Consider the following 26,261-nt stretch of genomic DNA (forward strand, 5'->3'; position numbering starts at 1 on the left):
CACTTGTGACGTAGCAAGGTTGTGAGATCGTCAAGGGTGGAGGGAGTGAATTGGAACGCGAGATAAGAAAGGAGACGCTGCATTGGAACCCATAATATACCCACTTGAAGAGATAACGCTGTATATTTCGGAATTTCCCCGACGCGAGTAAGTTATCCGACATGTCCGAAATCAGTTTGAAAACATGGCTACGGAGGTGCTAGTGAAAGAAATTAAAGCGTTGCGCTTTCATGCTGTTGCCACGACGGCGCATTGTACGCGGGATCGGACTTGTTTTCATAAAGTAATTTATACACATAGACAGAAACGTGTTGTGCTTTCTCTCACATTGTGAATGACTTGATAGCACGTAAAACCGAGTGGCCTTGTTGAGGAGTGCCGCTAATTCCAGACGTTATATCGGAGGTCTTTAGCTGCATATCTGGCAACCTTGACTTTCACCGTCACAGGGTTTCAGCAGAAGAGCTGTGGTGAAAAAAGCAGAACCTTCATGTCCATATCTGCCTGAGAGCAAATTAAGGTAAGTGTGACGACATTTATAAAACGCACCTTTCGGCAACCGGCGATGACAACGCGATGCTACAGTCTGCATTGCTGCCCTGACCCCCAGTCAGTATTCGGATGCCCTCGCCGAAAGGGACGGGAGAAGGCTTCTTTCTGCTAGCAACCGCGTCCGCTGCCTTTAGTAAGAAAGATTTAAGACAATTTTTTACCACCGAGCATTGGCCCAAATCCTTTTTCGGTGGCGTGGTTTACACGACGTGCGTTTGAAAACGTTTGCCCTTCGATCCGCGTCTGCTCGAGCAGACTGATGGTAATGGCTGAGGTGAAAATAGCGCCATAGCCGATCTCGCTTATCGTTAAAGTCAGCGACGTGGAATTCCGTCAGACCGAAATGCATTGGAAGGCGCCCGGCGAATGACGAGTTTTTATTTTATTTTATTTTTTATTTAATTCGCCTCGTTATTCGGTGCTTGTTGGACTTCTCGCCGTGCGCGCAGGTCCGGTTCGTGGCCACATACAGGCTTTCAATGCGAACATCGCTGTCAGAAACCTGCCCGGTTTCTGGAATTTTCGCCCGTCAGTTCTTGTTTCAGATCTCCAGAGTTCTTACCCGCATCGCTCCAGCGTTTCCGCCCTTTTCCGTGAAAGTCGCAGAACCTGGCGACATTGGTTTCATTCTGAAGCTGTCACTAAATCCTGGGTTCAACTCTCTTAACTTCTTTATTTCAGCAGACAGGCGTGTGTCCTTTTGGCTGCCATGGTGCTGGAGAATTTTAGGCATGTCCACACCACCCTCCAAAAGTTTCGGGGTCGTTCAGCAACAATTCGTTCCTTGGCAAGGAGTGAGAGCCCTTCCAGGGTAGAGTGAGCCTGCAAATGGTGTCCGTGATGATTTATCCGAGAAGAGGAAAAAAGTCCTACAGTTGGAGAGGTGGAGAAGTCCAAAGTAAAGAGCATCTGTCCATGTTTGGAGGTACTGGACAGTCCAGTGTCATGGTGGACAACTGCGGCGCTCTATATGAGAAGGATCTGCTCCCAGCTGTGACCTTTGAAAACCCCGTTTCGATTATGTCAGTTATTACGTCTGTTTAAAGCTGTGGGTTCGAACATTTCCAAATGAAATGGTAGTGTGTGTGTGTGTCTTGTCGTGTTAGATCGGCCCTCGCTGCTGTTAATAGGTGACAGCGGACCGCTGTTAGCCCCGCTTCTTAGCTTCCTGTTCGTCGAACTGTGCACGGGTTCGAGGGATTGATGGCGCAGCTGATATCCAGTTATTATTGCTTGTTGGAAAGTAGGCCAGATCAGTCAGATAAGCTATGAACGGAAGGCAGACTCGCTTTGTTGCACTTCGTGAGGTCAACACCGAACGAGCATTAGAACGTGGACGTCTGTTGTGGAAGATCAAGACAAAGTTCTAGGTGCATTTCCGTGTAACATAGTGCTTAAAAAGGTTACAGATAATTCAAGGGACTATTTAGGGCTTAATTTGTGTCCTTAAGGACATTGTGAAGTAGGTTAAAGCGCAAGCTTTAAACATACACACAGAGTCCCTCGGTGTCCTCTGTCACTTTCACCACCCCAATTAGTTGCTGAGCAACCAGGCGTAAGGATTGTGCTGATCACAGTGGGAAGAGCCGACCTTGAATGAGGGTTCTATTTCTAACTGGACGCCCCGTTCGAATGTCGTGCCCATATGGTTTTGTTGTCTTCGTCGTTTTAGTCCCCTTTATAGTCTGTGGAGACTTCTGTGTGTGTGTGTATATATGTATTTTTTAAATAAATGTTTGTTTGTTTGTTTTTATTTGAACGAACAAGACAACTCTGTTTGGTCTTGGGACTTGCTTTGGGGGAACAGGGAGTAGTAAACCATGCAGATGTTTTAATTGAGCCTTTTATTCGAATCTGGGTGCTCACTCTCAGAACAACATGGATGGAAGGTGTCTTGGCAGCATGTAGGCAGGTAGGATTTACACAGTCCCTTGTGTCTTGCAATAGAAGTGGGCACCTTTTAAATAATTTCATTTTTCTACAGCAAAGGTAGGTTCGGCTTGTTGGACTGTTAGATCCTTTCCTGTTCTACATCCCGAGAAAGAACTTTAAAACTAGGTAGAAACAATCATTTCTGATTTAAGTAGTCAAAAACAATTTTAATAAAATGAAAAACAAAACGATCCATGTTAGCAAGGGCTGCCTCAAGTAAGAGTTTTGTCTTTTTCTCCAGGCTTCACAGTGTTTGGTCAGCAGATTCAGATTTTCAGCCACAGCGGTTTGGCCGCAAGCAGTGAAGGAAACGAATAAAATGCGACTTGCCTTATCTGGATAAGATTAGGTAGAGCTGCCTGTCTGGAGTCTGTAAATCAGAGCTCCAGGAGTCTCTGTAGCTGCTGTTTTTTTTTTTTTCCTCTGCACCTTCACATCGAAAAACTGAACTGAACAGTGTTATTGCAAATGAAATACAACTGGAACCTTCCAGTTTAATTTAAAAACACTCTTCTCAGAAATTTGAGCTATTAAAAATTAAAATTTGAGCTATTAACAGAAACCGGACCACAGAGCTTTGATAAAAGAACAAAACACTAAATTTACCTTTGAGGCATTTGGCAGACACCCTTATCCAGAGAGACTTAAAACGTGCATTTACTCCAACCTCAATGAAGTAATCAGTTCAGATTCATTATGATCCCAAGCCTTATGAGCCTTATGCACCTGGTTTTTGCACATCTCTGCTCCTTTTGCACATCTCTTCCCTTTTTTGTTTTTTCTTGTCTTGTGTGTCCTGTTTGAAATATCCAACATATCTACTTACAAGCATCCTACATGATGTTTTCCTGTTTGTCCTGTTCATTGCACAGAAAAGTTTTACTTTTCTCCTATAGAGATAACCTGTACAGTATTTAAGCTTTAGTTTTAGTTAGTATAGTTTCGTTTAGTGTATATATTAGTGGTGGGCCGTTATCGCCGTTAATCTATTCACAAAGTTGGGTTGGGAGCTGGGTCTATACTACGCAAGCTATTGTGCCGGAGTTAAATGGTTACACTAGATTTATAAGTATATTTCTTCTTTCTTTTGTCTTTGATTTTTTTAAATTTTCTTATTTTCTAAAGACTTTTATTTTGTTTTTGAGACCCAGTTTAGTTCTCTTGGACACATGGCGTGAGTTGTGAGAGGTGCGTGGGGTTTGTGTGCAAAAAGTTATTTCTTTCATTTTAATTTATGTACATATTAGGAATATTTTGCCTGTGTGTTATTTTGTGAATATTTTTTTTTATGTTCTTTTAATACTGTATATTGTAGAGAGGTGCAGAAAGACGCGATGTTCTGACGCGACCGTGCTTTTTGTACAGGAATGCAGTATTGAAAATTGTGAATGCTTTATGTTAATGTTCAGTTCTCTTGGACACATGGCGTGAGTTGTGAGAGGTGCAGAAAGTGTGACGTGATGTTCTGACGCGACCTTGCTTTTTGTACAGAATACACTTTGCACAGAAAATCTCTTGGTTGTCAGCTCATCATTTGTGGTTCAAGAAGCGGAATCAAAAAGTTACACAACGCAGAAGAAGAACCGCTACACTATGATGACTTTCACCTTGATATTTTAGTGCGGATGTTACCTAGCCGAATTGCATTGTAGAGGGTGAGAACGAGTCTTCAAACTGTGAAATTACCACATCAAACGTGACGTGGTAACATGGATGCAGCTATTTAACTGAATAAACAGTTGGTAAACACAAGTACATCTTATTGAACATAATTTATTTTCATCACCAATTATCATAGTAGAACAGCTTTCTCAAGCAGTTTGTGATGCATTTTGGAAACAGGAAACAGCCCCTGGTCTAATGCGCCACCTGGCTTGAGAAACCCGTTCTCAAAGACTTACTTTTAGTCATTATTTGGGTAGCACACATATTCTGAATGCCTTCGGCAGAATTCAAATAAGCCATTTTAATCTAGATTAATGTAGATGAATTTAGATGAATTTAGATTAATCTAGATTAATTTAGATTACTCTAGATTAGAGTAATCTAATTTAATCTAGATTAATTCCAAGGTTACAGTGAGATTAATCTAGATTAAGAAAATTAATCTATGACTACCTCTAGTGTATATACATATAGTCTTTTCTTTTATGACTGCACTATAGGTGGGGGGTCTGTGTGAAATATTATTTCAATATGCGGTATACTGTGTATGCTGTTGTACTGACAATAAACAATGACAATAACGTACAGTAAGCAGGATTTGAACTTGGGTCTTCTGGTTCATTGGCGAGTGTTACCCACTAGGCTACTACCACCCTCTAACTATGAATACAATTAATTGTATCCGCTCAGTTGTAGTTTGAAGTCTTAAGATGCCAGTTTGATAATACTCTGCGACTGTGCTGTTCTGCCCTCGACCTGCGTGTCAGGGCTTGTAGCCGCTGTTCGGGACGTAGTCCAGGTTGCTGTGGTGTGGCTGTAGCCCCAGTGAACTGTCAGATTGATCGACCCACATGAAGGACTGAACTCCTTCCAAGCAGACAGACGAGAGTGAAAAGCCATTATGGTTCCCACGTGCATGCATGTCCCTGTCGGGGTGATCCCTTTCACACACCGCCCCCTTAAAACATGCACAGGAGAAAGTAAATATTGTAAACTGTTCAGATGTGAGCAGTAAAGCAGGCTTTTAAAGAATCTGTTTCAAGATTGTAGTGCTATGAAAACATATTTGCAAGCATAACCCCCCCCCACATCAGTGATAAAATTCCTGGATTATGCTGTGAAATCTGATGAACTGCAAGTAAGACCATTTCGTTGGCCAGCTGAGAGCCATTTTGAATAAGAATTTTGTTACGTTCTTATTTGATTACTTTTACGGATGCCTGCCCTCTAGGAATCTGTACTATCTGCCTGATAAAAAAAACAAGGTGCCACACACTTACTTTTGTGTGGTGGGTGTATGGTTGATAAACATCCATCTTTATGGGTCCAATTATAATTTGCCTGCACCCAGTGTTGTGTTTTCTGGTCCTCATCTTTTTTACCTCTCATTCTCTGTAGTCAGCCTTGTCATGTGGCCTGATTGCAATTTTTTTTGCATGGATTTATTTCATTATTTGCCCCTATCTGTGTTTATAAATGTATTTAGGTTTTAGTGGACAGTGGACTCCATGGGTATAGCTGCTTTGCAATATTAGATCACGATATTGCATAGTCATTAAATTACAGGTTTGGCTTTCATACTCATAAATAATTGTTCACAAATATTTCTTGGGGGACACCTCTTTCAAAACGAAGATGCCGGGTTTCACTGTGCTCTAGTCGTGAATGAATGGTTCATGGAGCATGGAGATGACATTTTCACACATGGTTTGGTCATCACGGTCTTGGCTCTGGATTGAGTTGTGACATTGCAGCCATTTGTCAAAACAATGGCAAGGCGAATGCATGCTGGAATCAACACTAACATCAGTCATTCCACACAAATTTGTGTGTGTGTGTGTTTTTTGTTCAATTATTTCATCGTTTTCTCCTCCCGCTGCCCTTCCTGAGCCGATTGTGATCCGCTGGGGCAGCAGGGCAGAAGGAGGCTCTCAGCTGGCAGGCAGCTGCCCGACCCTCTCTCACATCTGCTCAACGCCGCGTGTGCCAGGCGTAGCCGTCACTGCTGTGATGTGGCGTAAGGGGTTGGGAGAGATGCTGACACGGGCAGAGAGGTTGAAGATGAACTTTTGTGAAGTATTAAATCCTGTATACAAGCTCAGGTTTGGCAGGCTGGCATTAGTATTGCCCCAGTGTGTGCCATGCCAGCTTAGAGGGGCTGAGTCAAAAGGGCACATCCGATTAAAAATAGCACACAAACAGGACGGCCGGACCCACGGCAGCTGGGGTTTATTTATTTATTTGTTTGTTTGGTTGGTTGGTTGGCTGTGCACTAGTGTGCTTGTACGTTGGTATCTGCTCTAAATTAATATGGATATTCTGACAGCACTGCATCAAAAATGGACCATACGTGACCTCACACCTCGCGAGTTTGGATTCGGCCTCCGGCAATGCATGTGTGGTGTTTGTAAGGCCCGGTGAGTTCCGTAAAGCACACTAACACAGCGTAAAAGCGCAGGACCACTTGCCTGATCGGTCCTGCGCATGCGTGCGCATACTCAACACATGCAAAAGTAACGCCACTCTTACTGCTGAGTTTATATAGGTATAACAATACCCAAACTATTTTTATGAATCTGAAGAGCTACTCTTTTGTAAGAACACATGTTACGACCACTTGCACTCAATAAATCGGAAACGGAGTGGCTCACGCCAGCAAACTCTTGGTCAAGCAAACAAATCAGCTGATTTACATGATTTTACTATCATGGTTCCAGTTCATTATGCAAGTTTGTGTTCCAGGTCTACCCATTTTTTTTTATGTTGAGGTCAAAGGTGAAGCGCTTTTATTTTACAAAAGGAAGAATGTGTAATATTGTGAAATAGTTCTTTGCATGAAATGCACATATAATTTACATGTAAATGGTTTACATAAGCAAAGATTAAATGCCCAAGCACTTCGTTGAACAGTAATTAAATGTGATTTTGTCATATGTTATATTCTTCCCACCCAGTAAATTATCACAGTTTTTAGGTGGAAAAAAATATGTTTGTAAAGGAAAACATGGAATTCAGAAGAATTAAAATGGAGAATTTAGGGAAAAAGGTGGGTTTCCCCTGGTTTCTCTGGTTTCTTCCAGTCATCCAAAGGCATGGAAAATAAAATTCTCATGTCTGCAAGGTATTTCCAGATAATTACAGGAATAAACACTGGAATAAACCACCATGTGGGCAACATTATGGATATGCATAAGGTAAAATTTCCTGCTTACCTGTGACTCACATGGATGGCATACCGCGGCATGCCAGGACCTCCCTAATACCTGCTGTTTTTGGGATGCCCTGGTCTAGTTATTCCATTTCCAAATTTCTCAGATCCTAACACACACACACACACACACACACACAGTTCACTTGTCAATCTTGTTTGCTAGTCAACTTTTCAGCCTCAAGTTGGCGGAACAGCACCGTTTAATAACTACCTGCTTTGTGATGTTTTTTTACAGGGGGTGGTAGTAGCCTAGTGGGTAAGACACTCGCCTACGAACCAGAAGAACCAGGTTCAAATCCCACTTACTACCATTGTGTCCCTGAGCAAGACCATAAGTGTGTCCAGGGGGGGGACTGTCCCTGTAACTTCTGATTGTAAGTCGCTCTGAATAAGGGCGTCTGATAAATACTCTAAATGTAAATGTGTTTTTAATGTTGTGGCTATAGGCACAGGTGCCAGGGAAGCTGGGCCTTTTCAACTGAAGTGGCTCTAGCAGGAAATGAAGGCGAGCTCATGTTTCACACACCTGAAAGCCCTCCCCCCCGGGGTGGATGAGCTGTGAGGGGACACGGTAGTAGCAGCATTAAACCCCTGCTGTCATTGTTACCGTTTTGAGCCCGTTGGCATGTGTTGCCTGCCTCCACATGAATAGGAAAGTCATGCCGTATATATCCAGTTTTGTCGCGTTTTACATGGTTTCACGACAGATGTCTTAAGTGACAGTTTGGGTCATTTAAGCCTGTCATTAATGAGCGGTCCATTTATTCTGGTTTTTCTTTGCTGGTCCTAAAGCTTGTTGTCCAAATATACACTGGAAAGACTGAATCATATATCATGTTACTGAGATGTTACATAATGCCTCACTCTCTCTCTCTCTGGTGGCTATTTGTGTGTGTTGTTAACATTGTTGAGCATTGCCACTGTGTGTGTGTGTGTGTGTGTTAACCTTAATGCCAACACACATGGCCGCCTCCGGTTCACCTTTTTTGTTCTCTCTTTTCTCTTACCTGTGCACTTCCATTCTTTCCCCTGTCGCTCTGTCTCTCTCTGCCTTTAGGAGGTTTATTTTGTACCCCGTTCTGACCGGGCCTCATCTCTGTCGCCAGGGCGACACTGCGGTTAACCAGAGGTCTGTGCTCTGAGGACGCTGTCACCAGCACGGTGCCATGGTGGAATATTACGAGATACTGGGGGTCCCGAGGAACGCAAGTCAGGACGACATTAAGAAAGCGTGAGTAACTGCACGCGTGTGTGTGTGTGTGTGTGTGTGTGTGTGTGTGTGTGTTGTGAATGTACGTGTGTGCTGGCAGATGTAAGAAGAAGGAGGTAAGCGACTAATTATAACTCTGCATAAACAGACAGAGGAGACGCAGCCCAGAGGAGAGTTTCCATGTTTCTCACGCCAGGTTCTGAGAGAATGACCTCCATCTACTCACTTTCCCCAACTACACATGCTACCACTTTTCAGGCAGCCCCTTTAACAAACTTGTCACCGGCACGTTGTCACCGTCACATTTAAGTACTATGTAGCCCTAATAGTTGCATACATAGTGAAAATGCCGCATACTCTTCTAGTCAACACTCTTTTGTGATTTTGTGGAAGAAATAAGGTTATTTTGCGACAAGTCATCTGAGATCTGAAGACTCTGAGATCCTGTAGTACTAAATGGCAACGTCTGTATACACACACCGATTCAATTACGTATCGAGAAGGAAGTTGGTCAAGTTCACGGTAGCGACTACGACTGAAATGTGGTTCTGAGGTTACTGGTTCAGCAGACTCGAGACGGCACAGTCTGAATGGAACGATACTCATGTTCCCATACAGACCTGTACGTATGAAATGAACAGTCAAGGAAAGAAACCATTCCAATTTTCATAACATAGTTTCAGACGTTTTGCAACCTATGGCAAAGACATTTTTACAAAATTGAGAATATGACTCTCTTTTGTTGTATTTTCTTTGTGTTCTATTGTAATAATTATGTCAGTGTTAAATATTTATTTGCTGTTGTTGGTCTCAGAGAAAAATGCATACAAAAAGTATATTGTGAAGTATATTGTCTTGATGTGCCTTTAAGCCTCTGGGATTAATCAAGTTTTTTGATTCTGATTCTGACTACACTCTACCTGCGTAAGTCTAAGCTAAGCCTTAACCTTGATCATGATACACTGTTACTTTCCAATCACTTGACTGCAAAGCAACAGAAAATATTATAATTGGATTTCCGCAGCAGTCCAGAAATTAGTTTCCGAAAATCAATGTGCCTTGGTTTTTACCTGCTTCGTGATGTCGTAACCACGTTATTCACCTCAACTGTCTGTGTTTTTAATGTTGTGGCTGAAAGCTTAGCTTAGCAACATATATAAGCTGTTTAATGTGTGTTTCATGCTGTGTGACTGTGACCAAGTCACAGTCCGCAACAAGGCAGATGCACAGGGAGGCATTTTTACTCCTCTTGTTGGAAAGGGGCCCTTTTCTATAGGGGGTCTTGATCAGCATTTTGGGGCGGGGGCATGTGAATAAAGACCCTACAGAGATATGCTGCTCAGAGACCTTTTAGGAGAGTAAATCCCATCTCCATGGAGCTTTTACCCTGGTCCTATGGGGTCACTGGCAGCGTTTTTGTGAGGTCGGGCCTGAAGTGCTGAGTCGGCTTATCTACACACAGACCTGCAGAGATGAGAGATGCTCTCCTATTGTCTCTGCTGCTGGGGGATTTGAGTGACTTTGCATATGTTCTGAGGCTGTGCATGGATGTCCTTTTATTGCACATTATAGTATAGACACACTACAATTTGGAAAATTAGCATTTGAAACTATATATTATGAAATGTCTACTTATGTATACCGCCAAGCCCAAACTTTTATATGTGTGTGAATGCAATCCATTTGCTGTTTTAAAAGGTCTTTGCTTAGACCCTTGTGATTTAAAAGACTGTGTCTAAATACCCATAAACTCTGGTAATGTGACATGGGAGCATAAATGTTTGTCTGTCCTCCACAGTTACAGAAAGCTAGCGCTGAAATGGCACCCGGACAAGAACCCAGAGAACAAGGACGAGGCTGAGATGAGGTTTAAAGAGCTGTCTGAAGCCTATGAAGTCCTATCAGATGGTAAGAGTCACTGCCGACCAGACGTTTAGTACGATGCCTGTATGACTGGGGGACCTGTAATTTCTTAAGATTTATGAGGTTTCGTGTGGCCGCGGTGGTGCCACTGTCATCTTCACTTTCTGCTTTCTCAACGCTACCTGTAATTCCCGTTTTGATAATTGCTGTCTTTTGTTGGTAGTTAATGGTCTGAGCAGGTCTCTGAAGGGATGCAATGGCAACTAGCCAACCCCTACGAGTTGGTGGTCCACCCTGGACCCTGGCCACTCGTTTTAACCTGCTTGGATACAGTGCTGCTGAGTGAGATGTTTCAGTTTAAAGAGGAGTTGTTGGAAGCGGGAACTGCTAGAGTAACAGTTATTCCAGTTTCTGAACCCCATCCAAACAATCCTATATTGGCACAAGAGCAGAGGGCTGGTATTCCTGCTCATTGGAACAAGCTGCTATGCTGTTTATCACATTCTTTCAATTTGGGGTTTTGACCTGAAGTGCGGCTGGTTTCTGAGGACTGTTTTCATGCCACTGTTGTACATGGGAAGTATGGGAAGTATTTATCTAATGTCACATCACATGCCTTTGGGAGAAAGTGCTAACTAACCAGGCCTTTTATGCTGGTTTGTAATAGGGGCGATATTTTATGTGGTGATATTGTATAATTTAGTCAAATTCAGTTATTTTGTTTTGGCAGAATAATGTCTGTAATCCGATCCACACAGATCGTACACAGCATCTTGTATACCGGCTCTGTTTTTACATTTTACATATTTGTAGAGGAACGCAATATGTACAGTATCACAATGTATACATTGTCGTACCTTGACCGATGCATTGTGATACGTATCATGACATCCTTGCCAATGCACACCCTTAGTTTGTAATTATTTCTAGCACCAAGGAGTCTGTAATTTCAAATGGGATGATCCCATTTAGATGATTGACTGCTTTAAGCTTCATCGTTCTGGATGCTTTAAACTCCCTCCTGTCAATACAAAAACATACATTAAATGTCCATGCTCAATAAGCCTAAATCCAACTGAGACAATGTTCCCCTGAAGAGCAGTACTGTAAAATACCGCTCTATTGATTCTTCTGTTGCGAAGTGGTAAGTAAGCAGAGTACAGTTTTAGCAGTACACAAAAAGTGGACTGAATTGAATTTTCAGACCAATTTGCTTTGTATAAGTGGCATGACCTATTTAGGGGACGTACAGGGACGTGGTGGTTAGCGATGTGCTCTCACACCTCCAGGCTCGGACCTTCCCATGTTGACGCAGGTTTTCTGCCATCACCAAAAGGCTTGCACGCTAGGTGAATTGGTGACTCTGAATTGGTGACGTGTGTGTGTGTGTGTGTGTGTGTGTGTGTGTGTGTGTGCGCGCGCGCGCGCGCATGCGCCCTGCGGTGGGTTGACTGCCCCTCTGTGTCCCAGGATTGTTCTGGCAGCCACGACCTTGAGTAGGACTAAGCTTTTATGGAAAGTGAGTGAGTGACACTAAAATCAATAATAATAATAATCATAATAATGCTCCAAAATGTATCTAGATGTAGAGTTGAAGTCAAATGTTTAGGTCTTTTCCAATCATAATTTAACTACATCAGCATGTCTGTAGCTGTACATGAAATGGTGCACATACGCGGTGCAGGTACGTGTGTTGAGTTTTTGGATAGTGTCTGTGTTCATTTTTATGCTTTAGCCTCAGGCTATAGTGTAAATCAGGTCAGATACACTGGGGTCATAAACTAGCAGTGTCCTCATTACAGAATATTTTGGAACCCACATCCTCTGCAGGCTTTTTCTTTTTATTTTAATAAAAATCTTAGGGTTCTTGATGAGCATGACCGAATAATATTTTTTTATTGAACCCTATGTCCATGTTGAAGTGATAGATGATCAATGTGATCGAAGGCTTTCCAAAAAGATTTTTCTTTACCTTCCTTTATGATTTTTCCACAGAGCACAAGAGAGACCAGTATGATCGGTTTGGTAAAGAAGGCCTCTCCAGAGGTGGTGGAGGTGAGAACACACCCAGTCAGTCACATTACCATTTCTCACATGATTTTATTAGCAAATTCTAAACTTTCTCCCTGTTTTCTTGTCCTGCTAGGAGGTCATTATGATGACTTTCATGGAGGATTCACATTCCGCAACCCAGAAGATGTCTTCAGGGAATTTTTTGGAGGCAGAGATCCTTTTGCAGACTTTTTTGGTAAGCCTTTGTGATTTTTATGAAATGTGAAACACTGCTGCACACCACACCACAACATAACATGGAGGTCAGCGTTCATACACACACGCACACCATGTTTTAAAAAAGGCTGTACAGATAGGAAGTGCCTAATAGAACTGCTTTCTAAAGCCTGTTATCTGGACTGAGTAGCACAAAGGAACCCTGTGGCGCTCAATCTGCCTATTTCTCTCTGTGGTCATGATCTTCCATGATTATTTCTTATTTTATCTCCTGTAATAGCCAGTGTTTTATGTGCAAATAAGAGTTCACACCAACGTCAGTAAATGCTGAACAGTGTGTGACATTGGCTGTTTACAGATCCAGAACAAGACACTTCAGTGTGTGCCTGAGAAGGGATTTGATACGAGGGCAGTAAATATCTATAAATATACCTGTGTTTGTACTGTATTTCGGTTAGACTAAGGGACTGGCCTCTGGACTATTGACAGAAAGGCCTCTGTGTTGCTCACAGAACCCATAGAGCTCTAAATATGGCCAGCGTGCTCAGCCAAGGGGCCTGATAGCCGAGCAGCATCACTGGGCTGGAATGTTTTCAGAAATAGCTTCCATTTAAAACAGGGCCGCTGTTAATAGGATGGGCAGTGGTTTTTTTTTTTTTTACTGTTTTTAAACTGGGGAACCTATTTTTCAGATTGAGAAGCTTTTCTACTTCAGTAAGTTGTCTTGTCCATCACTCATATTTTTGAGGCTAGGCATATATGTAAAAATTCTTTGAATGAACAAGTGTGCACTTTTTTTTTTTATTCTCTAGTAATCATATTGTGATTTTATTGTCGCACTCTGGGTCATTTCTCATTACCCAGAAGTGTAAAAAACATTTAGTTAAATATTAATATATTATACCTTTTTATTAGAGGAACACCTTCCCCACAGTATCACAGTCCATCACATTTTACTGTTGACATCTATGTTCTGTCTATTTTAATATGAAATATCCTTTGACGTGCATATGTAGATGTCAGTGAAACATGACTCATGTCATATGGTGGAAAATAATAAATGCATGTTTTCTTTTCACATCGGTGGCAATATGCGTTTTCATTTTTGGTGTGTATGCTGTGTGGATTTGTGTGTTCTGTCTGTAACTGTAATTGTTGTTCTGGGTTAATTGTTCTCCTAAAACCTGTGTGGCTGGATGTTTGACTTGCTGGTTTGTCTCGCGTCTGCTTGAGAACAGTCATCGCCCGGGTGTGTACACCCCCCTGCTTGTCTGTGTGTGTGTGTGTGTGTGTGTGTGTGTGTGTGTGTGTGTGGATAAAGCCCTTTGAAGCAGTCAGCCAGAGTTAGCAATATGCTCTGATCCTGCAAACCTGACCCAGATAGTGGAAATGAAAATGCTTGTCCGCAGGGTTTCACAGCAACTACAATTCGGAGGGGGGGAAATGTTTCCACAAAAGACCCCATAAAACTATGCGATCCATTATAGGAAGCTAACAATCTACATCTGAACTTCAACTATAATTGATCATGTTTTGTAGGATGCTGTAAAGCTTGATTTGGTGGCGATTCATCCTAACCTTAACCTCTCTTTCTTTTCCTTTGCAGCAGAGGACCCTTTTGACGATTTCTTTGGTGGTCACAGCCGTCACAGAGGCATGAGCAGGAGCCGGACTGGGGGCTCATTCTTCCACCCGTTTGGAGGTTTTGCCCCATTTGGTACATGCTTCCCAGGATTTGACCCAGGTATGTTTTGAGGATTTGGCGGTATAGCGTATGTATTTATGTGAGGTGCTGCATAATAAAAAAAAAAAAAAAAAAAAACAACTTATAAATAATAGCATATAACTAGGGCTTTTTGAGTACTTTTTTCAGTTTTTTCATCGCATACTCAGATAAATCATACTTTTGTGTTTTTTGTGTTATGCAACCAGAAAGGCCTCTTAAAATAAGCAAGCAATTTGCTGTTATTACTCACAAGTTTTTTTTTTTTTTTTTATTCAAACTCAACTCATTAGATCAAAGCTTAAAACCTGCAGCTCAAGAACTATTCAAGAAGAATTTTATCAACACAAACATAGGTTAACCTGTTTTTCTCTAGTTATATTTAAAAAAAAAAAAAAAAAAAAAAAGAATGTGGTGTTGTACCCCCTGCTATAGCTCATCTGAGTACAAAATAGTAAAAATAAAATATAAATAAACATCTCAAGTATACTAATAGTCGAACTTAAACAGTTCAGTTTCCAACTGTGTCCAATTTCCATCAGATTTAGACATTTTATCAGCCTTCGAATTCTAACGCTGTTCTAATACCAAAAGAAAACCAATTTTTCTGAACATTTTGCCTCTACAAATTTGTTAAAAAATTCAGTGTAAAATTTCCAATGCCAATAAGCAACAAATTTTAAATACTAATATTCTCGAATTCAACTCATGAAATTCAGGCTCAGTCTCATGAGGCTCCACTAATAACAGTTAGCGTTTTTTGAAGTTATCATAACCTCCTTGAGGAGTAAAAACCTGCTCACACTTAAATCTGATTGTCTAATTTTGCGAAGCAAACCAATCAGAATGCTGATTGTCTGTGGAATCGGAAACACGTGGGGTGATCCTCACATTCACACACACTCTCGCTTTATTATTTTGTTGTGTGAGCACTTGCTGCAAAATAATGTCTCACATGCATGCTCTTGTTTGCTTTCTCTTGTTTTTGGGATATTTTATGTAATTTGTGGGCATCAATACGTTGCAGATTCCGGGAACTTCTGGGAGACTTGGCATATCTGGCAGCCGGGCGTCTCAGTTTAAAAGTATCGTAAAGACAAACACAAAAGATGCTAATTTCTGCCATTTTATGGATCGTGAGAATATACCCAGCCCTATAACACAGGCTAAAAAACAGTTAGCAGTCATAAAAATATGATTCCTTGTAGAGTCTCTGAGAAATACAGTTCACGTGAGGATACTTTCAGGTGCTGCAACCTTTTATGCACCGACATCTAACTTTTCAGCCATTGGCAAAAAAAGCGTGAAATGTGGTTGAGTTAGAACAGTCCGTGTAAAACAATGATTCTGGTGCTGCACTGCAGTCTACAAAGCGGGAGTAATATGATAATAGATGGACATTTGTTTCTCTCACAACATAGGGTTCCCATCCTTTGCTCCAATGGGAGGTGGGGGCTTTGCTTCATTCTCCTCCTCCTCATTTGGAGGTGGAGGCGGCATGGGAAACTTCCGATCCGTGTCCACCTCCACCAAGTTCATCAACGGCAGAAAAATCACCACTAAGCGGTAGGAGGCAGGACTTGAATTTTTTTCTACGCTTGCAACTTTGTTTATTTTTGTGATTTAAAATCAACTGGATCAATTCATATGAATATTTATGATATAAATCTGATCTTTTCACACACAGTAGTTTACGTTGATGTTATTTTAGGGAATTATCATGCTTTTATGGCTGTGTGCCCCTCAGAATTGTTGAAAACGGGCAGGAGAGGGTGGAGGTGGAGGAGGATGGCCAGCTGAAGTCCCTCACCATCAACGGTAAGGAGCAGATGCTCAGGCTGGATAACAAGTGAAGCGCTGGCCTCACCCTCACACCTGGACAACCTCAACAAAAGCAACACACACACCTGGACAGAACCTCAACGAATGCAACACACCCCGACTGCACAATACCTGGCAGACATCTGTTCATTCCCCCTATCACCATCTTCTGTCCCTTCCCCTCTTTGGCTCTGTCCTTTCTCTCGACAGAGTAGGACAGGATGGGTTTGCGTTTTAGTTGGAGAGATTTAATCTGACGTGAAGATGAACATGCAGAATCACTTAGTTTTATTTAAAGTATGTTTTGTTTGGGACCATTATCTTTTAGGACCAGAAAGCTTTATTTTTATTTTATTTATTTATTTAACTGCTTTGCACACTTTGCTGTACTGCAGTATCCTCTCACTTTTCCATAAGAGCACATTACCTTGTAGTTTGGGGTCTGGAGCACAAGATCGTAAGGCGGCATGATTCCTGCTTCCTCTTTCATTTGAATACATGCAGAATATTAAACCTGCCCCATACTGTAAAATGTAAACCCCATCTCAACATTCTTACAGGTGTTAGCAGTTTCCATTTGCAAATGCAGTTTAGTTTAATAAATTAATACTATTAATACACTTTTTTTTTTTTTTTTTTTTTTTTTTTTTTTTTTTTTTTTTTTTGCTTTTCTATTTGTATGTTTTGTTTTGGATACAAAAGTGTGTTTCCTTGCATGACTGCCAGTGATACGGCTTTTTATGTTTTCACTGTAAATGTTGCATAACCTCAAACCTTGAACTGAGACCATTAAAGAAACAATGATAATATATAAATTAATACTCATGGACTTTTCTGTACTTATGTATAAAGGAAGCCAAGACAAGTACGAAAATGTTTGAAAATCTTAATAAATCTCAGTTTCACCCTTTTGGGGGATGTTGCACTCCGCCTGTGTGGTGATTTGAATTGGATGTTGCTTACAAACTGTTTTGCTAGTTTTGTGTGTGTGTGTGTTTGCTTACCTGTGTGCCTCACAACCTCACGCACTAAAAACTGGTATGGTCCAACACCAGCCATAATATCACTGGTTAGCTTCTCAAACTACTATTCACCGCTTAACTAACCTTTTTTCATAACCTTTTGTGGGGGTGGGGATTAAACCAACAAGTGACACTGTATATACAGATATACTGTACCCTGTGCTCAGCTAACTATACTATATACATTTTTGGATGCATATTTGGAAGACCATATCTTTTTTTTCATGCCTTTTTGTTTTTAAATGTTCTGTGTTTTAATGGAGTTCACAATTTATCCTAGAAAGGTTTCAATGGCCTTTGGAAGGACAACCAACCCCATGACATCGCAGAAGATTTATTAGTTGCTATCTTATAGTTGCAAAAAACAAATTTAAACGTACTTCACTTTCTCCTGCTACAAAAAAAGACTAAATATGTTTCTTGCATTGTATTCTTGCTTCTCACTCATAACTGCCATGGAGTAGGTGTGTCCAAACTTTTGAATGGTAGTGTACGTAATATATACATATCCCTTTAAAATCATATTCAGACCAGCAAAGCACAATCCATAATATGACAAAATAGTGAGATTACTTTTGAGGTTATATTTATTTATTTAATTAAAAAAAATTTCCCGTTTTGGTTTTACCAGACCATAAAGCACCCACACAGTCAGAGTTGTGGCAGACTTCAAAAAGCTCCAGGTACTTAGTTGTGGTCAACTGACAGGGCTGTGGTTAACCAAAACACCTCCCAAAATAATCCCGTCCCATGGAGATGGTGTCTGGTGGGGGGTTTTCAAGACTTGGTAACCACCAGATTTTTTACTCCTTTTATTCAACTCCTCACCATACTCATCATTTTACTAATCTCTTCCCGTCCTCATCGTTTTCTATGAAGGGGAAAAATTGCTCCATTTGATGTCTGCTGCATGTGTGTGTATTTTTAATCAGATAACATTTTTACTGCAGAATGTGTCAAATTAAGGAAATGGAGACAAATATGATTCAGCGATATGATGTTATTCTTTACTGGAAGGCTGCTGGCCACCCTTTCTCTTGGACATTTGAACCAGGGGTTTTTAGTAACAGAAGAACTGGCTCAAACTCCAACGGATCCAATTGGAAACATCAGGAAATACTTTCTCCCGTGTCTTTTCTCATCTTGTCCGACTCCTGCAAGGGTGTTCGGTTCCAGCCAGCTTCCGCCTCCCATTGTGCTAAAGCAGCTCAGGCAGCTTAGATTCTGCTGCAGTAATTACTTTACGCTGTTGGTTGTAGCCATGAAGGTTTTATTCAGACACCTTGACAACATTGTCCTTCTGTCGGTTTCTGATCTTTACAAGAGCAACGTGAAATGTCAGAGTCGGATGAGAAGAGTTTATCACCATTTTATTATTATTATTATTTTTTTAATCAAAACCAGAAGTTATGGCTTTGCAACAACCAACCATTCTCAGCAAAGTCCAGTGGCTCTGAGTAAAAGTCACCGTGCCACAGAGTCTGAGAATGATGGAGGGGTGTTATTGTGCTGATGATGCGTGTCGTGTAGCTGCAGGGCCCAGGGTGTGTGGGGGAGAGAATGAGGGGCTGCGACTGACGCATAAGTCCAACATACCAGGCGGCCGGAATGTGCGAGAAAGCAGTGCTTACGCCACCCCCGGTGCATTTTTGTGAGCGTGGGGCCGAGGCTCTTGTGCCACCAACCACCACATTCTGTTCTTCAGCGTGTCAATTCGGCGCTTGAGGGTTTTAGGAAGGTCAGATGTTGGTCAGTGTCGCCAGGTGATCTGCTTGTTCCCCCCTGGCTGTCCCATGTGACCTTGCGTTGTGTGGCATGATGGGAGGCTGAGAGATTAGTGTTTCCTGTGTGTAGGAGGAAGGAGTTCAGAGTTCATCAAATCAGTGCATACAGACACACACACACACAGCAGCTGCCATTGGTACTGCACAGAAAGGTCTGGTGATAAACGTTTTGTCAGTAAAATTCCACATGAAATCATTGATGTGATTTCCTCTTATGTTGGACAAATTGAAAATGGATGACAAGGAAACAAAGAGTGTTTATAAAACTATTATAAACTATTATAAAAAAAAGCCTAATCATTTCACAATTTCTCAAACCAGAGCACATACAAGGCATGATAACATGAGTGTCCTTTTTCTTTTAGTTGCGTAATTAATACGATTCAAATTTCGATTGAGGATATGGAAGCAAATTATAATGGACTGTGTGTCAACGCCCCCCGATTTATTGTCCAATGGCGCCATCTAGCGACAGAGGCGTTTTATTGCACCCAAGAAATGTCTTGGCATGCACATTGTCGTTCAAGCATTAAAAACGTAATATCTAATGATAAAACTTCACAGAATGCAATAAGGGCAATTTGCAAATGTAAATTATTTTTAAAGTCATGCTGTAATCAAGTCACTCTTTGGTATGTAAATGTATGTAAAATATGTATGTATATGTGTGTGTATAATATGCGCTAATATGCACATCCATAATATGCACTTCCAAGGGGGACTTAAGTAAATGCAGAAATAACGCTGTTTTACAGTCAGCACACGTTAATAAGCGATACCACGTTGTGATTATAGGGGGTGCTATTTCACTTCCTACACCTCTGGCGATGACGTCATAGCATCTGCTCCGTTGCCTTCACGCTTATCCAAGACAGACAGTACGCATCTGACAGCAGTGTGTGATGTGGATAAAAATCTCCCCACCAAATTTAGCGCCCGTGGTTGGCTGCCAACATCTTGCTTCTCTTCGCTTTGGCATTGCCTGTGTGCCAAGTCAAGAGGAGTCTTTGATTGGATTGATTTCACCTCACGGAGTACATCACACAGATGCACAGAGTTTCTCCTGAGACCCCCAGGAACATAATGTACCGCCTTGCTTTGTGTAACGAAACGTGTTTTCAGGCAGCGTTCCTCTCTGATTCAGCCTCTCGGTTGGGTTCTGCTCCTAGAGTATGAAAGCAGTGTAAGGCAGGGTTCCTTAAAATATCCTGGCTGGAGACCAATTCAAAGCCTACTTTTTAATTCTGCTCCTCGCTAAAATCTGTTTCCAAGTCCACCTACACGTTGTTTTTTTCCCCCTTTCCCTTCCTCAAATTTCTTCCTCCAAAGCAATTAAAGGCAAGCACTATGCATTATTAATACAACAAAAGTTTCCCAAGGAAACTGTATTCTCTGCATTCTCACTATAACAACAGTTCCTCTGGTTTTTATGACAAACCTGCACAGCCAAAATGACGATTTGCACTTTAATCAGCCGTCTGGAGGTCTCTGTGTCTGTTCTTGTCTTGATGGGCTGCAAAACAGCAGGTGAAAGGAGGGGGGCAATTTCATACTCCCAGCACGACTTCACTATCATCAGTGTCTGGAAATCATTACTTTTTTTTAAATTTTTTTTTATATCCGGTCCATGGGACACAGAAGGGCCCTCGATCTCGGATAAACAGGAAGCAGGCGTATTTGAGCCACGTCGGATGGCGTCTTGTCACAAGGCTCATCTCTGGCTGTCGTGAGTCCCTGGCTGCTTTATGAAAGATGGGTGAGATAGGATAGGCGGGGGAAAACATCCGGTTCCGTCTGACCCTGTCCAGGCAATGGCCACTGATGCTATCTGAGCCTGCAGGTGCTATTCGGTATTAAAATGTGAAGCTGGGGGTGGGAGACTGCTTGTTCTCTGTGCCGACCCTGCGCAGCGTGGCAGTGATGCTGGATATTGCTGAATGGCAGAGCTTATTGAGAAGTGCTGGAAACCCCTCGATGAGGAGGTTGCTCTTCAGATGGTTCCATTTGCTGCATTTGTCAGACGCTCTTGTCCAGTGCGTCATACATCAATGCCCCTGATCTTCATACCTGTATAGCTCTCACAGTGTTCCTCTTGGCTTCCTGTGGTTGCTCTTGTTTGCTATGTGGTTGCTCTCTTTGCTAACATTATGTCCTTGTCCGGGTCTCTTCCAACATCCTTTGACAAATGAACAAATCCATTTTCTGGGAAAAATGGCACACTTTCCCACAGAAATTAAATGGAACAAATGGGTGATAACTCACAAGTTGTACAACTGGGGGGGGTCTTTATAATGTTTTTGCCTGATTATTCTTATAATTCAAATATTACTGTATTTTATGTCTTGAAAAAGTGGGAAAAAGTATCTTCCTATATTGGGTCAATATTTTATTTATACATAATCAATGGTGCAGTCAGACAAACTGTAGTACACTGCATACAGAAGCTTTTAATAGCAACATTAACCTGAGAGAATCCTGGTGTACCACCAGAGGGAGCCCCAGTACCACCAATACACACACTACAGTTTGAGAACCAAGGGCCAAGAGGGTTTACAAAGTTACAAATTAGCAATATGTTATCGGAACATATAAAAAGCCAGACATATTAGAAAGACGAGTTAAACTAGTTGCTACTGGAGGAGGATTGTCTCCCAGCGAACAGAGACTTGAAACAGACTGCCAGGTCCAAGACCAACTGAGTTCTACTCAGCGCTGTTCTTGGGTCAGAAACCCAGTCACAGCTACCTTCCTGACACGGTCAGGTGTGTGTCTTTTGCGGCTGGCGTCCAATCAGTCGTCCATTCCAAATACAGAGCTCATTCGCCAGCCTACCAACATGGAGTGAATAAATAAAACTACAGGCCGCACAATGGCTGCAAATCCATGCATAGAGAATGAGTCTGGGACACGAGTCTGTGTTTTGTAGTTGAAATTAAAGCACGTCTTTGATCCGAAGCATAAAAGACACCCTTTATTGAGTATTAAAAGATCTCATTATCATTATTGCGCTTTGATTTCTCTCTCGTTTTTGTTTAAAGTAATTAAATGATAATGGATTATGCGGCTCCACAGGTTCGTTCTTTTAGGGCGCCCTCACCTTTGTTTTTTGTCCTATCACCCAGGTAACCGTAATATAATAGAAACAAACACTGATCAGGAGAGAGCCGAGGAGATGCCTTTCATGGCATGAACCCATCCTCAGTTCTTCTCCCACCTCCACGGTGGGCCTCCGAATGACTTTCTGTCTTCATTTCGGTATTTTAAAAAATGTAAAATCTGATACGATCACCGGCGCTGCCTTTCACGGGCGAACAAACACTACTTGATATTCAAAGGCGTTGGAGGATGGGTCTCCTTAACGTTGGCATTCCACTCGAGTGTTTTCAGAAGCCGGGCTAAGATTGGGGGGGTGACACTCATTTTCTGTTGCCAATTCCCCGACTGGGATTTAGACACTGTGATTTGTTTGGATGCCTTTATAAGAAGGACTGCAGCTCGTGTGTCTCCGTGTGCCTGTGGTAATAGACTATAAATTTACAGGGTCGCAGTGGCTGACCCCATGGTAATAAGACCTCCATTCATCTGGGGGGTAAATTGAGTCTTGCCAGGTTGCCTTTGTCTCTGTTTGACGAGGCTCATTACGTCCGTGTGCGGATCCCTCGCTCTTTCTCTTCTTCTCCCCTTCTTCTGGTTCTGTCCATCCAGAACTCTCTCTCTCTCTCCCTCACTCGCTCTCCCTGACCTCTTTCCTTGCCATCACTTTCGCTCCAATCAGCAGATCAGGTGCTCGATTGTACTCTCAGCGACGTCTCCATGGTGCTGCCTTGCGGAGGCTGGTGTGTTAAGCGGTGAAATGGAGCCGGGGCTTTGCTTCTTTTGACATTATTAGTGCGGACACTGGCCTCGAACCCTGCTGACTGTTCAGACCTGAACACGCTTGTTCAGTTTACCAACAGGCATGGAGCCTACAACTTATCCGTTTAATGCGATTACTCAAGCACAGATCCTCGCCTTTCATATTATAGGAATCAGTGTTCACATGAGCATGTTGTAAGGTGGGACAATTTTCCTCATATACAATCACTGTGCTGGTGTCCAGCATCAAGATATATATATATATATATATATATATTAATCACATGATCAAATTACACCTAAAAACTAATATGTACACAATAAACAATAATACCTTTCATTTTTGGCTTATTAATTCAATTTGAATCAAATTAAAACCTCCCTCACTAAACCTCGCTCCATATATATCTCGCACATTTTTAGGTGTATATTTAAAATTGTGTGACACACTGTGTTTTATAGCTGAAAATCAAGAGGTTAAAGTTGTGCTTTGAGGGAGGTTTTAATTTGATTCAAATTGAATTAATAAGCCAAAAATGAAAGGTATAATTGTTTATTGTGTACATATTAGTTTTTAGGTGTAATTTGAACATGTGATTAATATGATTCAGTATTCATAGTTAACTACACCATCAAGGTCATGTTTCTGTTGTCTGCCTGTACAAATCCTACATACCAGATTTAGAGAAGATCCACGACACTTGATGGATTCATTTATAGAGGGCAGTAAAACACACACACACACCCACACAGCATGTCAAAGTTCATAGAGTCAAGGGCTGTTTCTTCAAATAGATTTAAAAGTATATCAAAATATATTTGCACATCATAGAGGAGGCAGATGCATTACAAATGCGTTGTGTTGTTTATGAAAAATATTTATAACCCTCCCGAGTCCTGGTGACGGTCCCACCTGCCAGTCACCTCCTGCAAACCATCCTGGTTCCCACTAGTGGGTCTCTGGATTTGATGTGTCTTTCTAATGACATGTGATTTGTTAAAGGCCTGACTATTAATTGTTTTGGGGAGAGATTGGGAGAGCGGAGGAGTTTGGGGGGAGGGTTGGGTTGTCGAGAGGCAGAGCGGACCTTTCTCGAAATGAAAAAACAGGTTCAGCACGGGAGCATCTGTCTCCTTTCTTCTGCTCCCTCTCTTTAATTACACTGCACAATGGCGATGAAATCTGCCCGTAATCTCCCGGCATAATCACTCTCCGCTCGCTCTCCCAGCCCGGGTGACGCTAATTCAATATAAATGTAAATTACCAAGAGAAAAGAATAAAGAAATCTCATTTTATTTACATGACTAATCACAATAAAAGCGTGCCACATGAAATATGAATGGAATATACGGCAGCCCTTATGAGAGAGAAAGGTGCCAGCCGGAGGGGGTGTTTGAACTTTCTTTACATTCGTCTGCAAGGTCCCCCCCTCGACACACAAACGAGTTTAGTGCTGGTGATTGGTAGACGCGGTGATAATAGGAGAGTTTTGTCTTGATTGTGTTGTCTGCGTGGGCAAGGTGAAAAATAGACTTCCTGCAGACATTCGGCAGCTTTGTCTGGCTGGGGTTTCAGTTGTTTGTGTCGAGCAACTTTTTTTTTTTTATTGTCAGGACTGTAGAAGGACCTGAAATTCAGATATTGTTTTTTTTTTTTTTTTTAGAATTGTTGACGTGGTGCTTATAAACTATATCAGGCCCTGACAAGTAGGGGACAATTTCCCTTAGTCACGACCCACAAAAATGTTCAAGGGTTTTTGTAAAACAAGACGTGCACAGGGTTAACCAGGAGGAAGGAAGATGCTTTTGAGGGACACAAATGTTTTTAAGACCTTTGTAGGTTTTCCTTCTTTGTATAAAATGCTCAAGTATCATGCAAGAATAAATTGATGCTTACTCAGACACGTTGCTGATTAACATTGTGAACACATGTCCCATGCACAAGTGAACCGTCTCTTTGCACACACAGGTACTGCGGATGATGCGGCACTGCAGGAACATCAACGATGCAGGCAGAACGCTCTCCCCGGACCTACCTCACATAACCGCTTCCTGAAGAACACAGCACACAACCCTCCAGAAGAAGAGGAGGAGGAGGACAGGGGCCTACACAGCATGGGACACAGCAGAGGTGGGATCCCCACTCCATTGCTCACCGTGTGGCAGAAGAGCTGCAGATTTAGGGGTCGTCCGGAAAGAGGTCATGCTGACATGCTGTGCAAATGCTAAGCCAAGACAAATTTTAGAGGGGAGCTTTACAAACAGGGAATATTAGCTGCAAACCAACAGATTAACTGGCCATGTCACGGCGGACAAATGCAGCTTAAGATAAAGCCTCAGGCCAATTCCAACTATTGAATTTTTTAGACAATTATCATTTTTAAAGCCTTGCTTAAGTCACCGTATGTCTTGCTACTTATAAAATTTTTCATTTTGTTATATATGGCACTATACGCAGCTCGGGGGAAAATTGGAGACCACAGCCTTTCTGTTTGGCAGCCATTGAAATGTCCATGATGATGAATTTCAACACCAAATTCACCTTCTGCAACATGATGAGCTGCACATGATCAACTAAACAAACATAACCTTGCTTTTTCATTCTGTTTTGATTGTTGAAACCATCCATATTTCTTAATAGTAAGCACTTGTTTAGCAGTTATTGAACCATAATCTTTCCACAAATGTAACAAATCAGCGCTGTCTCTGGCTCATTTTTAACCATCACAGCTCCAGTCACCACAGCCGATCTGCTGAAAATGTGTCTCTGTTACTACAAAGACGAGGAAGAAGGGAGTTGTTGATAATTTTTCACTCCTAATAGCAAAACACTGCATTCTGCTTTAACATTGCAGCATAAATTACTTTTTATTAGAAATGTTTCTTTCAAATTTTTGGTCACAACAACACCCAGCCCCCCCAGCCCACTGAAAAATGCTATCTATTAACCAGTTTGTGCTTGTCATCTTTTGATTAGATTTGGGGTTTTTGATTGAAAAAAACATGAAGAACATGTTATGTTTGACAAAGTCACAAATCCATAAACAGAGAAACAAGAAAAAGAGAATGAAAAATAAGAAACCAAAAAAGAAAATGTTGCTGTGGTCTCTTAATTTTCTACACAGCTGCATATTTTTTCGCCTTGCAAAGGAACTCAAGCTCTCTTATTCTACTAAATCAAAAATGCTCTCTGAAACGATCAGATTCAATTAATGACTCAGTTTTATGTAATTTGATGTGCTCTTGCATGTTATAAAATGTAAAAAAATATATAAATTATAAATGAAAAGAAATACATCTCATTCATAATTTCTTAATTGGAAAAGCAACATTTTCAGAAATTAAAGGTGCCCTTTAGGGCATGCTGTGCCAGCTAGGGGTTTTCAGTCTATTC

At 41.6% G+C, this 26,261-nt stretch overlaps 1 protein-coding gene across 1 annotated transcript; it reads left to right on the forward strand.

Moving 5' to 3' along the window:
* On the forward strand, positions 1-17,131 carry dnajb6b (DnaJ heat shock protein family (Hsp40) member B6b). The gene is made up of 9 exons (XM_028965411.1): positions 1-147; positions 450-520; positions 8,418-8,591; positions 10,369-10,478; positions 12,429-12,488; positions 12,580-12,681; positions 14,269-14,406; positions 15,807-15,951; positions 16,133-17,131. The coding sequence occupies exons 3-9, from the start codon at positions 8,527-8,529 to the stop codon at positions 16,236-16,238; spliced, it is 726 nt and encodes a 241-aa protein (XP_028821244.1). The 5' UTR covers positions 1-147; positions 450-520; positions 8,418-8,526; the 3' UTR covers positions 16,239-17,131.
* Positions 17,132-26,261: the final 9,130 nt, after the last annotated feature.

The sequence above is a fragment of the Denticeps clupeoides genome, chromosome 2 (assembly GCF_900700375.1).
Source record: "Denticeps clupeoides chromosome 2, fDenClu1.1, whole genome shotgun sequence".
NCBI lineage: Eukaryota > Metazoa > Chordata > Actinopteri > Clupeiformes > Denticipitidae > Denticeps > Denticeps clupeoides.

Bases quoted from the DNA above. Each gene is read 5' to 3' on its own strand.
- dnajb6b (XM_028965411.1), top strand. From the start codon at position 8,527: ATGGTGGAATATTACGAGATACTGGGGGTCCCGAGGAACGCAAGTCAG. The intron at 12,489-12,579 runs GTGAGAACACAC...TTGTCCTGCTAG, and splicing joins CCTCTCCAGAGGTGGTGGAG to GAGGTCATTATGATGACTTT. The intron at 15,952-16,132 runs GTAGGAGGCAGG...TGTGCCCCTCAG, and splicing joins AGAAAAATCACCACTAAGCG to AATTGTTGAAAACGGGCAGG.